This window comes from Diabrotica virgifera, chromosome 1, assembly GCF_917563875.1.
Source record: "Diabrotica virgifera virgifera chromosome 1, PGI_DIABVI_V3a".
Classification (NCBI taxonomy): domain Eukaryota; kingdom Metazoa; phylum Arthropoda; class Insecta; order Coleoptera; family Chrysomelidae; genus Diabrotica; species Diabrotica virgifera.
In genome coordinates, this window is record NC_065443.1 from 196,686,406 (window position 1) to 196,701,208 (window position 14,803).

Sequence of the window (14,803 nt, forward strand, 5' to 3'; positions counted from 1 at the left end):
TTGTAGCATGTTTTATTATCACTGAAGATGGCTTTATAAGCCGAAACCACTCAGCTAGGATTTATATATTTTACACACTTCAAAAGTATGCTTCTCCCTGTCTTTTAGTAGTCATAAGTGTGTACAAAAACTAAATCAGACAAATGTTAATGAAATTCGAGGATACCTTTGTTTTTTGACGAAATGCCCCAAAAGATGCTGCCTTGTATATTCGTAAAGAACATTTTTTATTTTCTATAAAAGAACGACCAATACGAAAACCACTGTGATCTTCAGTGTCTTCCCAACAATCTTTAAATTATCTTTTAATCATCTTCCCGTTTATTCTACAAATTGAGTTGGTTACACTAAGCCCTTGGAAGTTCTTACAATCCTTTTGTCGCCTTTATTTTTGTATATACATATTCAGTAAGCACGAAGGTTGGAATAAATTCATTTTTTCATGAATGGGTGTCATACTAGTGACGTCATCTATGTGAGAGCTATGAGGTAATCGATGATTTTTTAAATGAGAATAGGGGTCATGTAATAGCTCATTTGAAAGGTTATGCAATTCTGTATACAGTAATATAAACGTTAACATAATTATTTATACAGAATGTCCAACAAAAAATTTTTTAATTAAATTAATTGACACAAAAAGAAGAATGTATGTAATTTATTTAATTCAAAATACATTTTGCTTCTATCAGAAAATAGAAAAAAAATTATTTTCCCTTAATAGGCTATTGAATATGTATTTTAGAAAGGAACTACAACGTTAACGGGGTTTTATTGTTTCATATAGTCAATGGACCTTTGAATATAAAAAACCGCGGAGTGCTACCATTTAAAGGGGTGCGTTTTTGAGAAATGGGTGAATTAGTCCCTAGGCACAGAGCGAATTAGGGTGAGTTCTTTACACTTTTGGTACAAACTCGTCTACACAAAAATTGTTCCAGGTTAAATTTACTATCGAAATATCACATCTGAAAGTCAAAAATATTTTTTTTTACAAAAACATATTCAAAAGAAAAGCAAGAAAAAAACACGAAAAGTTGCAATTTTGTGTTTTGTCCCATAACTTTTTTCCACGGGGATCTAGGTATAGGCATTGCTTTATAGAAAAAATTCTTCCATCCTTTCTCTTTAAAATAACGTTTGCTATAAATCTCCAAGATTTACAGTTCCCAAAATATGATTTTTCAAATTTCGCCACTCACAGCGATTTTGGTCCATTTTCCTTGTTACTTGGCAAACATTGTTCTGTAACTATTTTCTACTTAGCTTTAGGTATATGCAATGTTATAATAAATAGGAAGAAACTTCAATTTTCTTTCAAATGGTCTAATGTAGAAGACTGTAGGAATATTTTTTAGTAAAATATGGTTTTTAAAAATTTTATACTTTTAATGATTTTTGATATATTTTACGATTATTTTTAAATTTCCCATTATAACTGTTTTTATAGTATATTTAGGTATATGCATGGTGCAATAAAAAAGGAAGCTTATTTTCTTTGCTTTAAAATGGTGTATTGCAAAAAACACTAGGCTATATTTAAACAAGATATGCTTTTTCAAAATGTCACATATACACATGCAATAGGTCCCACTAAGTTGGAACCATATGGAAAAAATTTTTATTATTAACTTTATGAAAAAAGGTATTATTTATAAAATGCTCTGCATAGTCTAGAACCTAAGATGCAATCATCACATATCAAATTGTATCAATGCTGTACGAGGTATGTAAAAAAATATGAATTTCGCTCAAGAGTAAAGTACCTTTATATTTCACAATATCGAAAAGTTTTATTAACAAAAGTTATATGGAATTAAAGATTATGTTACAATATGCAATTATATTCTCCTAATTATAAAAAGTAAAAAAAATTTAATTTTTTTCTCAAATTAGGATACCCTTGGATATCGTACGGATATCTTGTTTAAAAATAGTCATTTTTAAAAATAGTCACAATTTTTTGCAATACACCATTTTAAAGTAAAGAAAATAATCTTTTTTTGTTATTTCACAATGTATATACGAAAGCAAAAAATATTTCCTGAGAAAGTAAATGCGAAGAGCTCAACAAATATATAGGGTTAACAAGATCAAGAGAAGCATGGAAAACGATAAAAAATCTAAGAATAAACAGAAAAGAAACTAGTAGAATAGATTTAATAGAAGAAAGATCTTGGATCGAACATTACTCGCAACTTTTGACTGAAACAAGACCGCAATTCACGAACATCAGTACAACAACATATGAAGTAGAAGACGATAAAGACGATGAAATAACAGTACAGGAAGTCGAGATTGCAATACGAACTCTAAAAAATCGAAAGTCATGCGGACCACAAGGAATACCGAACGAATTACTAAAACACAACCCACAAGTATTACGAGAATTACTTGCGTATGTTTTCACCTTGTTCTATAAAAGTCATGATTTACCACCTGAGTGGACAAAAGCACATATTAACAACATATACAAAAAAGGAGATAGAAAAAATTGTTCAAACTACAGGGGACTTAGTGTCATAAACTCACTCTCAAGACTCTATAGAAAAATAATAAAAAATAAAATCGAAAAAGAGATGACAGATGTAGAAGAACAAAATGGCTTTCGTGCAGGCAGATCGTGTATTGACAGCATATTTTCTCTAAAGCAGGTTATTGAGAAAAGATTAGCCCACAGCCTTTTCACCCATATAGTTTTTATTGATCTGACAAAGGCATACGATAGTGTACCACTTTCAATGCTCTGGATAGCAATGGAAAAACAAGGAATAAGCAAAAAAAATATACAAGCAGTACAACAGCTTTACAAAAATATGACGGTAAACATTAAAACTGGAAATAAATTAACGAGAGAAATTCCTATTAGTAAGGGCCTAAAGCAAGGCTGCTGCATAGCACCTGCACTCTTTAAAATATATTTAAATGAGGCACTCTCACTGTGGAGAAGAAAGTGCTGCAATATGGGCATCCCAATCGATGACGATAGATTGTACACAATACACTTCGCTGACGACCAAGCCATTCTAGCTGAAGACGAGAGTGATATAGACTATATGCTCAGAAAACTGGAAGAGGAGTACACTAAGTGGGGCCTTACAATAATTAATATACAAAAAACCGAGTACTTAGTTCTAGGAGAAACACCAGAAAGCCTACAAATTGAAAAGGGAACTTTTTTTTATTTTTTTTTATTTATTTATTGTTTTTACATATGACCTGGCCTCTAGTGACTAATCCAGGTCGTTTTTTCTTGATGGGATTACAGATATTTTTTTATATTTTTACATTTTTTACTAAACTACTAAATCTATTTTTACAATTTATTAACTAATTTGCCATAATCTATTAATTACATTACAAACATTTACAAACAAATACATTTAACAAATTTAAGTAAACATAAAATATTTTTGGTACCATCAACTCTCTTCTAAGTTATAAAGACAGTCCCTCTATTTTCAGAAGAGAGTTGGTAGTCTTTTTTTTTAATTTAATGAATTATTTATTGATTTATTATTTTTATTTATTTATTTTATATTGAATTATTATTGTCCTTCACATAACATTTCGAACATTTGTACTTATGGTAGTGGTCTTTTCGGGCCGCTGATCACAGTTTAACGAAGCAGAAGAAGAAAAAGAAGATTATTAAGCTTCTTGACAAGTGACGACGGCGCATCACTGTTTTTTCTGTGCGTGTACTGATCAGAAGTGTTTTCCAAATAGTTTTATAAAAATTATTAGAAAGTGTTTAAAATACCACAAAAGTCATCAGAGAATAATTATGTATCCCGAAAGAGGCGGAAATATGAAAATTTGCAACAGAAACTGGTAGAGTTAAGGTATTTATATGATATTTTTGCGTTTTATCCCAAAAGACCAAGTTATTTATGAGATATTTTTAAATTATTTTATGTCAGATAAATTAAATTATGTGTGAATAGATCGAACTATAAATATTTAGTATTTACGAAATGACAATTTTAATCAAATTCAAACTTGGAGTCCTTTTTTGTTGCTATCAATATATTTTCTCTGTTGTCATAGTTACTATATCTCGCCTTCTTCCCTATTCGAAATACTCAAAACGTCAATATTATTTGTCAAAACACACAGAGATGTAACAGGCGCTATGTTGCCACACTGCACTGGTTTTCCTATTAATGTTTATTTTGTAGCAAAATGTCCGACAGACATGATATTATGCAAAAATTTATATTGTTTGTGTCAATAAGGGCACCTTAAGGTAGCCCACAGTAATACAGACTAAATTATTAGGGGTTTAAAAATAAAATTATAGCCCAAAGGTTTAAAATAGAATAAAATAAAGGGTTTACCAATAAAATTAGAGCAGGGGTGCTTTTAAGCAGCCCGAAAAATCTTTATGATTATTTGACCTGCCTCTATTTTTCAGAGGTACTCTACAGTAGTCCAGAAGTTTAGAATAGAACAAAATATATTAATTTAACTGCTTTTGTAAATTTTACTTCGATTTCACGTTACAAGCAAGTTTACTTGCACTAAATTATTTGTTTGGTTTTGTGTTCAAACAATAAAACTAGAGCAGAGGTACTTTTTAGTAGCCTAGACAATCTTTATGATCATTTTATCGGCTTCTATTTCTCAGAGGTATTTTACAGTAGCCCAGCAGTTTGGAATACAATAGAATTATATTTATTTCACTACTTTTGTAAATTCTACTTCGATTTAAGATTAAAAGCAAGTTTAATTACACCAAGTTTTTTGTTTGGTTTGTCTTCAAACAATAAAATTACAGCAGAGGGTACTTTTTAGCAGCCCAGACAATCTTTATGATTATTTTATCTGCTTCTATTTCTCCGAGGTACTTTAATGTAGCCCAGAAGTTTAGAATACAATAAAATGTATTTATTCAACTACTTTGTGCACATTTTGCCTAGATTTCATATTACGAGGGTAGTAAGTTTACTGTTTACATTAAATTTTTGTTTGGTTTGTCCTCAAACAATAAAACTAGAAGAGGGTACTTTTTCTTAGTAGCCCAAAAAATCTTTATTTTGAGCTGCTCCTATTTCGCAGAGTTACTTATAGTAGCCCAGAAGTTTAGAATAGAATAAAATATATTTAACTATTTTTTGCACATTTTGCATTGATTTTTATCATCTACCTTGATATTACAAAGTTAGTAAGTGTACTTACAATAAATTTTTGTTTGGTTTTGTCAAAAATATTAAAGATACAAAATCAGCTTTATTAAGTCATCTCTATTACGAAGCCACAAAATACCACTGTTTATCCAAAGACTGTACCACAAAGCCAATCTGCTGTTTCCACTCAGCATCCATCAAGAGTTCTTTCAGAATCTAGCAACTTTAATCAGCAGCATTTAAACTTCAATCCAACCTTGAGCAGACCAAGATTTGGACAAAGTCAGTACTCAAATCACCCTCTACTAGCATCGAGATACAAACAATCGAACAGACAGCAGTACCAAAAGCAAATGAGAACAACCAGGATGTCACACTAAAGGTCAATAAAAATTAATAGGGTAATATGGCTAACTGTATTAAAATATGGAAAGGGATTACTTCAGATAAGAAAGTTTTAAGTTGGGTCTAAGGTTTGAATATTTTATTTAAAACAACGCCCTCTGAAGAGAGAGCACCAAAAGTTCTCATAGACCCAAACTGGTCGTATGACTTATAAAAAAAAAATTACTTGAAAAGGGAGCTATTTCTCCTTCTTCACATACAAAAGAACAATTCCTTTCTTCGTAGTTTTTTGTGCCCAAAAAGGACGGAAATCAGAGATTTTGTTTTGAATTTAAAACAATTAAATTGCTTTATAGAAGCCACATATTTTAAACTGGAAGACTATAATAGGTCAGTCCTCAAGCTCATTTTCAAGGGTTATGGCAAAAATAGATTTAAAAGTTGTCTATTTTGCTATTCCTGTTCATTAAAATTCTAAAAAATATTTAAAATTTGAGTACAGAACTTTTTTATATTAATTAAACTGTTTACCGTTTGGTTTGAATAATATCTCGGCTTTTATATTTACAAAAACTTTAAAACCAGCCCTAAATAATCTAATAACAGGAGGCTTTACTTTTGTCAATTTTTTAGATGACCATTTACCAATTTTAAAATCATATTTAAAATGTAAAGAAAATATTGTTTAAACATTTTCTATGTTTTTTCTGCTTGGGATTTATTATAAAAAAAAAGAAAGAAAAGTATACTTTCACCCACACAAAATATAACTTTTCTTGGTTTTACGTTTGATTCGAACCTGATATATTTTGCACCTGCTGACAAAAAAAATCTAATAGTATTCAGAACATCAAAAATAAAAGTACATGTAAAATAAAATCATTTGCAGCCTTAATCGGTCAGTTTGTAACAGTTCGTCCATTTATGGAAGTTAAATATGGAAAATTATACTAAAAAAACATAAATAAATAAAAAAGAAAAGTAGCTTGCTCTTTCTTAAACTAATAGTTATTACACTAAAATGACCATACCTAAATACTTAAAAACGATTACAATTGGTGGTTAAATAACATACCAATTAGTGAGCAAAATATAAAATAATCCAATTATGTACTTGAAATATTTTGCGATGCATATGTATATTTTTTAGCATGGCGGGTATGCTGCATTGATAACAAAACTCATGGTTTTTGGAGTCATGAACAACAACTACATATAAATGTACTTCAGTTACTAGCAGCATATAGTGGCTTGAAGTCCTTTTTTCAACGAATATAGGAATTGTAACATTTTGCTAGGAATAAATAACGCAACAGCTGTGTCTTGCATTAACAAGATTAGTTGTGTACAGTACTCAACATTTGCAGATAAGTTTAATAATTCTGTGAAAATAGGAATTTAAAAATTATTTTTGCATCTATAACAGTAAAAAAAAATGCTTTTGCTAACTCGGAATCAAGATCTTTAAAAATAGAAACAGAGTAGGTATTCTTTAAGTGATAATTGTGTTACTATAATTTTTGAGCAGCTTCTTATTCCAGAAATCGATATGTTTGCCACATATCCTAAAAAAAAATGTGCAAGGTTTGTAATTTGGAACCCTGACCCCGGATAAGAGAAAGCCAATGCCTTAACTCTAGATTGGCATGGATTTAAATTTTATGTTTTCCAGCCTTGGTACACAACATTTGACCACCACACCTTACACAACCAAAAAGAAAATTATGGACCTGATAAAAATTTAATTTAGAACTATTTTTGGGCTTTTATATCCAGGACATCCTTTGGGTTTCCATATTCTTGTCAGGCAAGCTTTTTTAAGAAAAGGCATTCCTGAGGATTCCATCCCATCTATTACAACAAATCACTAAATCTGTATGATACAGTTTTCAGGAGATGGTGACGGTTTAGTATAAAATAATGACCATTTTGCTTATGAATTATCAAATTTTAATTTTATTAAATCTATCGTAGAACAGGATTATAATTATAGCTCGTATAAACATTCACAGTGCTACATTGGCGTTGATAAAAGATATCCTAGAAAATTATAAAAACATTTTTTAATTTTTTTTTTTTTACAAATGTATATATAACCTCAAATCTTAATTGCCCAAATATCAATTAACTTGGGACCCTCTACCAGTATTACTTTATTTGGAAACATTATTTCTTCTCACAAGCCTTTCCCTGAAAGATCTTACTTACAAACTTGTAATGTTGATTGCACTCACTTCAGCTCAGAGGTTGCAAACCCTGTACCTAATAAAAATTCAGAATATTTTCATGGATCAAGATAAAATTGACATTTTGATATAACATAGGATAAAGACTTCCCCAAAAAATAATAATAATAATAAATAAACAAATATCAACCTATTTAAAACAAAAAACACAGTTAAGAGTGTTTAGAGATTTCTAAAACATTCGTCCTCAATCAGAAGACAATTTGTTTATAACTAAAAAAAAAAGAGACGTATAAAGCAACATCTACCCAGGCGTTGAGTAGATGGATACAACATTTTTTAAAATTAAAAATATAGACACTAATATTTTTAAAGTGTATAGTGTCAGACATGCATCTACCTCAGCGGGAGTTAGAACTGGATTATAGAAGATATTAGAGAGACGGCGAGATGGACAGAAAATTCTCAAGTATTCAATATTTTTTATAATAAACCTCTAGCAAAAGATTACGGACTCTTTGCAAAACCGTATTGTCTGGTGAGTCCATGTAATTGTATGCTTCTTGGTTGGTTTATTTTTGTTATCCATTTTGTAATTATAATTACATGTTTGGGTTACTAATATTAGTAAGGACATTAATTTTCTTATTATTTTTATTTGTACCTGGTTGAAGGTACACATCTCATAAAATTAAAATATAAACATGAATCTTAATCAATAATTGCTCTAATATGTTAGTTAGGTATATGTATATATATTGTGTAAAGTTTCTAAAAAAAAAAAAATTTGCTAAGCACTATTCATTTTTGGATTGCAATGTACTTTTGTTTATTTATCGCACAATATTGTTTAATCTTTCAACAGCCTACCATAAGTACAAATGTTCGAAATGTTATGTGAAGGACAATTAATTGATTGGTTGACTTACCTGTTAAGGAGGGACAATCATAATTGTCCTATCTTACATTTCGAACATTTGTACGCTCCCCCCCATTGATTCTTTTGAACCCACCCATGTCTTGTGCGATAAAAATAAAATAAAAAAAAAAAACAGTGATGCGCCGTCGTCACTTGTCAAGAAGCTTAATAATCTTCTTTTTCTTCTTCTGCTTCTTTAAACTGTGATCAGCGGCCCGAAAAGACCACTACCATAAGTACAAATGTTCGAAATGTAAGATAGGACAATTATGATTGTCCCTCCTTAACAGGTAAGTCAACCAATCAATTAATTATTATAATTGCAAATATCTATTTTTGAATATATATTTTATTTTATTTATTTTAAGTTTATCTTACTCAACTTCATCAGGGTTGGATTATTTGTTGTCTTCTTCTATTATTATAGATTTCTTGTTGTTTTTTAGATATTATTTCTGTTAGATTGTTTAATATTCCAAAATATTCTTCATTTTGTAGTATATCTCTTATTTCAATTCGTTCTAATCTTCTTCTCATTTCTCTATGTTCTTCATTTTCTATAGTATTTTCACAATGTAACACTATATGTTCTGGTGTACCTAGTTCTCCACATTCACAATATGCATCATCTTTTAAGTTAAATCTTTCCAAATATGTTGGGTACGGTCCATGTCCTGTTAAAAAGTGTACTAAACCTTGTTTTGGATTAAAATAATTTGGAATGTTTTCTAATATTGGTATAAAATTGTATAAACGTCTAGATTTTGTTGAATTTTCCCATTCATTTTGTCTTTTTCTATTTATTATTTCTTTTAATTCTCTTTTATTTCTTATATCTGATCCTATTATTTGTATTACTTTTTCATATTTTTCTTTTTTTAGCCAATAATTACATGCTCTTTTTTGTGTTTCTAAATGCATTGGCATTACTCCAGTTAAAACTGTGAGTGCCTGTGTTGCAGTTGTTCCAAATGCTGTAAAATTGAAATTGAAATTGGAACTATAAACCCAACAGAAATCTTCAAATACTTAGGAGTAAAAATAATTTCAAAAGCAGGGAGTAACGATGAAATACATTCCAGGATTGGCCAAGCAAGATCAGCCACCAGACAGCTACACGGACTATTGTGGAGTAATAAAATAACAACAGAAAATAAAAGAAGAATGTATAAAACAATAATAGAAAGTATTGGGTTGTACGGCGCTGAACTCTGGGAAATCAACCAAAGAAACAAGTCAACAATTAAGGCCATGGAAATGAACTATTAGAGACGATGTTGCCAACTCACTAGACTTGATAGGGTGAGAAACGAAGATATTAGGAGACAAATGAAAATTGATCTAGATATAATAGACACAATCGAAGCCAAAAGACTTAACTGGTATGGACACCTTCAGAGAATGCCCAAAAATAGATGGCCGAAAAAGAGAAAAATAGATGGCACTAGAAGAAAACGAGGTAGACCAAGACGATCCTGGAGAGAAGATGTCGAAGATCCAATGATCGCTAGAGACCTAAAAACTGAAGATTGCTTCGACAGAAAACGCTGGAAATTAGGATGCGAGAAGCGGCGACAGCTGTAGAAGACTCGCTTATTATATTATATGTAATTTCAAGAATAGTGCATTTTCAAAAAAAATGCAAATAAATCGAAAATTATCAAAGATAGGTATAGGGATTGTTTAATAAAGTAATATTATTTTTTTGATTAGAATTCAAAATACAAAAATACAGGGTGTCCCATTTAATTATACAAAATTTTGTACAGTATTGACACTTCAGATTGCGAACACTCTGTAGATTAGTTTCAAATGGTAATTATTCTGTTGTAAAGCATGGACCGTTGACAATTAATTGACAAAAAGACGTTAATTAAAATTCATGCGATAATGTGTAATTAATTAATTTCGCGAATAGTACATTTTCAGAAAAACCCAAATAAATCGAAATCTGTCAAAAATAGGTATAGGGAATGTTGAATAAAATAACATTATTTTGTTCAGTAGAATTCAAAATTAAAGTGAAATATAGGTTGTTCCATTTAAAACTATATAACTTTATATCATTACGCTAAATTGGGACACCCTGTATATATTTCACAAATTTTAATTTGTAGCCGGTACTGACCTACGTATTCCTACGGAAGGAATTTTTAATATCTTTAGCCGTTTCCCCGGTAGGCTCCGTCCCGTTGAGCGTGGCTCACCCTGTATATGCAAAAAAGTCATAATTTCAAAATAAAAATCGACCTGTTTCGGGATTTTTTCCGAAATCGTCCATTCACGAGAAAATGAATTTATTCCAACCTTAACGTGCTCACTGTATAGATTGCTGATATATGCAGTTTTTCATTCTGGAGATTGATCTTCATTTCTCAATAATAAATTAAAGGAATAAGCTAAGACCACAAACAGTTTAATCATCATCATCAGTGGCGTCACAACTCTTTATGCCCCTGTCTCTGGCAACTCTTCTCCATGCTCTAATTCCAATAGATTTTTACCCTATCGGCCCTTTTCGGTCAAAAACTTTCAAACTTTTTTGACTATAGTATCTTTCTCTCGCCTGATTGCATGCCCTATATCTAAGGCGTGCTACCATAATGAATTTTACAATCTCAGGTTCTCCAAAACTTCTGTACAACTCAAAATTGTAACGCCTGCGCCACAAACCATGTTTTTATTCCTCCGTATATTCTTCTTAGGATTTTTCACTCCAATCGTTTGAGTAGTTCTTGGTCATTCTGTTTAAGTGATAAAGTTTCTGTACCATATGTTAGTACTGTTCTTAAGTGTTTTATAAACTATGATCCTCCGAAAAGGGGGTTGGGCAGTGGGTTAACACCCCCCTCCGGTAAAAAACTTTATGTTACGGAAAATTCACAACAATCAGCCAGAAATAGACATATTTAATCAGTTCGGTGGGTACCCTCTCTGACCTTTAGCCTCCCCATTTCTGATAATGTTGGTGTGTTTTTAATTTCTTCTGGTGTTATTTCAATTTCATCGCGATAGGAAATATATTTTTCCACCTACCTCTACTGAAAGTATACTTTTCCGGACGTGATTGTAGGGAGCAAAGTTGTACTTTTCCTCCCTAGGGAGTAAAATATTTTTCCTCCCTAGGGAGGAAAAGTAAAAGTGACGTCATGGTATTTCATTCATGAAATATAACTTATTGGCGCCCTGTACAATATCTATTTTCTATTACGTAAGTAGGTATCTATACATTTTAACGTTTATTTAAAAACATTCTCTATTTTGCAGAATGGTAAAAAACAGTAAATTGATTTAACAATGTTTACATTAAGAATTTGACTTATATTTGACAGTTGACAGTTATATTGTACCTACTTGTCAGTTTTAGTTCTAATAAATTTTGTTGGTTAGTTACATAAATAAATTAAGTAAAAATGAAAAAAGGAGAAAATTATTTGAGCAAGGCGGAAAAACCATATGTATAACATGGGAGTAAAGTGGAGTAAAGGAGCACTTTCCTCCCTTGTTATACAAATAGCTATTTCCACCTACCTCTACCGAAAGTATACTTTTCCTGACCTGAGGGAGCAAAGTCGTACTTTTCCTCCCTAGAGAGGGAAAGTACTTTTCGTCCCTAGGGAGGCAAAGTAAAAGTGATGTCATGGTATGTCGTTAATGAAATAACTTATTGAGCCCTATACAATGTTCTATTATCTATTACGTAAGTATCTATATATTTTAACGTTTATTCATAGAGCACCCTGTATTTTGCAGAATGGTAAAAGCAGTAAATTGTTATTTTGATTTAACAATGTTTACATTAATAATTTGACTTATATTTGACAGTTATACTGTACGTACTTGTTAGTTGTAGTGCTCTAATAAATTTTGTCAGTTACTACATAAATAAATTATTTAAAAATGAAAAAATTACTTGATATTTGAGGAAGATGGAAAAATGATATGTATAACATGGTTGTAAAGTGCATTTTCTTCCCTTGAATGATTACTGGCATCCGCTACGCATCGGGCAGTAAACTACATTCTCGGGAGGAAAAGTAGCCCTTTCCTCCCTTGTTATACAAATAGCTATTGCGTAGCCATTAACTAGGAATTCGGCTCGATTTTATGTCAGCATTTGTTCAAAATATTCGACCCTAAATTCCGGGGATATTAGAGTTACCTACTGCGTTCTTTTCTACCTGTTCGGCTATCCTAATTGTTTTTCAGGGTTCTTTACTGTTTACGTTATAGTAGGGGAGGAAAATATGCTCAATGTGCAGTCAGTCGAACGCTTTGGGGACCTATTGGGTTGTGAAGAGTAGGTTCTAAAACCAAAAAAAGTTAAGTAAAGTTTTCCATTTTAGTGGGGAGTTTCCATTTTTAATTTAAATTTCCATTTCCAACAATCGTTTTTCCGATTATAGCGCCATCTATCTATAATTCGAAAAAATGGTTCAAATAAAAGTTACTTATTTTTACATAAGGAATACGAATCTGCAATAAAAAATGGGGGCTCCAATTTAAAATTTTAAAGTAACCTGCCACCCCACATCCGTGGGTGTCGTGTTTGGTATCATTCGATATATTTTTGACAAATATTGAGCACGTATTTTTTAGTTTTTAGATCTATCGTTCATTTCGCGAAATATTCGCATTTTTCTTATGAAGCTTTGTGACTCACCCATTTCCTTACGCCCCGCCCAAATCGTCAGATTTTTTAAATATACACTGTTTTGCATGTACTTAACTTACCTTATCTTAATCTGACGATTTCGAGTTTTTCTAAGGATATTTTTTTTTCGGCCCCCCTTAACGAACTCCCCTGTGTTTAGAGCCAATATATGTGGTAGAGGTACATCAACAGGGTACCAGGGTTCTCCCCATATGATAATCTGTAGCGCTCGAGTTACTGCAAAAATCCCCGCTTGAGCTCCCCTACCATTACCCATAAAATGTTTTACGTTATCGCAGGCTTTATTCCACATCTCACTTTTGGCTTGATTTCATTACCCTCTCTAAATTTCTGATTAGGGGTAAATCATACAACAGCTTATACATTTTTTGATGTTCCAGATACAATTACGAAACCCTGAAAGAAACTGCAGATTTTTTAATGAAATCAGTCTCTATCATTCCCAAAGTTGGCATCATTTGCGGATCTGGCTTGGGTGAGTATCAAAATAAATTCTTATAGTGTACTTTAATTTTTGTTTGTGTACGCACGCGTTGAATTATGAAGTTAACCTAAAATTACAGCGAAATTTGCAACTTTTTGCATTGTGTTCGGGATGATGACAAGAAAAAAGTATACAATGTAAAAATGGGTGAAAATGCATAGTTTTATTTTAAAATGCGTAAAATGCATCCAAAGATACATAAACATGTCAAAATAAGCATATTAAGGGCCAGATTTTTTTACTGGGGGTTTTTGGGGACGCTGAACAGACTGCGCCATCCGAACTGACCCCCCGAAGCACCTGATGCCCAGGGTCACTGCTAAGGCAAGTCATCTGGAGGTTCGAGGGATATCGGCACTAAATTGGTGCAACCAGATTACTTAGAGGTTTTAGAGTCTCTGAACAGGAATACGTCATCAGAACCGGCCCCCAGCGCACCTGGTGCCCAGTGTCACTGCTAATTCATGTCATCTTCTGGAGTTTCGAGAGTTTTCGGCATTAAATTGATGCAAACAGATTACTTGGGAGGTTTTTGGTGTTGCTGAACACGAATATGTCATTAGAATTTTGGTTTCCCGGTTCCCGGAACACATTGTGACCACAGTCACTGCTAAAGAACGTCATCTTCTGGAGTTTCGAAGGATTTTGGCACAATGCATTCAAATATATTATTACTAGGCTATTTTTGGTGTGGTTGAATACAAATACGCCATCAGAACAGACCCCTGCACCACACGGTGTCCAAGATCGCTGCTAAGGCATGTTACCTCCTGAAATTTGGAGAGTATTTAGGCAGCAGATACACCAGGGGTATGTACTGATTGCGTATTCTTGTTGATCAACCGCAAAAACTCCCCAAATAATATGTTTGCATCCATTTAGTGCCTAAACTCCTTGAGACTCTAGATGACGTGCCTTAGCAGTGAACCTGGGCACCAGGTGCTCCGGTGGTCAGTTCTTATGTCCCAAAATCCCAGAATCTTCAGCGGCCCCAAAATCCCCCGAGTAACAAAATCTGGCCCTTAATACACTTATTTTGACATGTTTATGCACTTTTGGATGTAT

The 14,803-nt window shown here is 32.0% G+C and overlaps 1 protein-coding gene across 2 annotated transcripts in view; it reads left to right on the forward strand.

The window, feature by feature from the left end:
- LOC114331880 (purine nucleoside phosphorylase) overlaps positions 1-14,803 on the forward strand; it is a 65,007-nt gene that overhangs the window by 5,188 nt on the left and 45,016 nt on the right. For both annotated transcript variants that reach the window (XM_050646195.1, XM_028281569.2), the window contains exon 2: positions 13,635-13,729. In XM_050646195.1, coding sequence (XP_050502152.1) covers positions 13,635-13,729 — 95 coding nt within the window. The remainder of the gene's footprint in view (positions 1-13,634; positions 13,730-14,803) is intronic.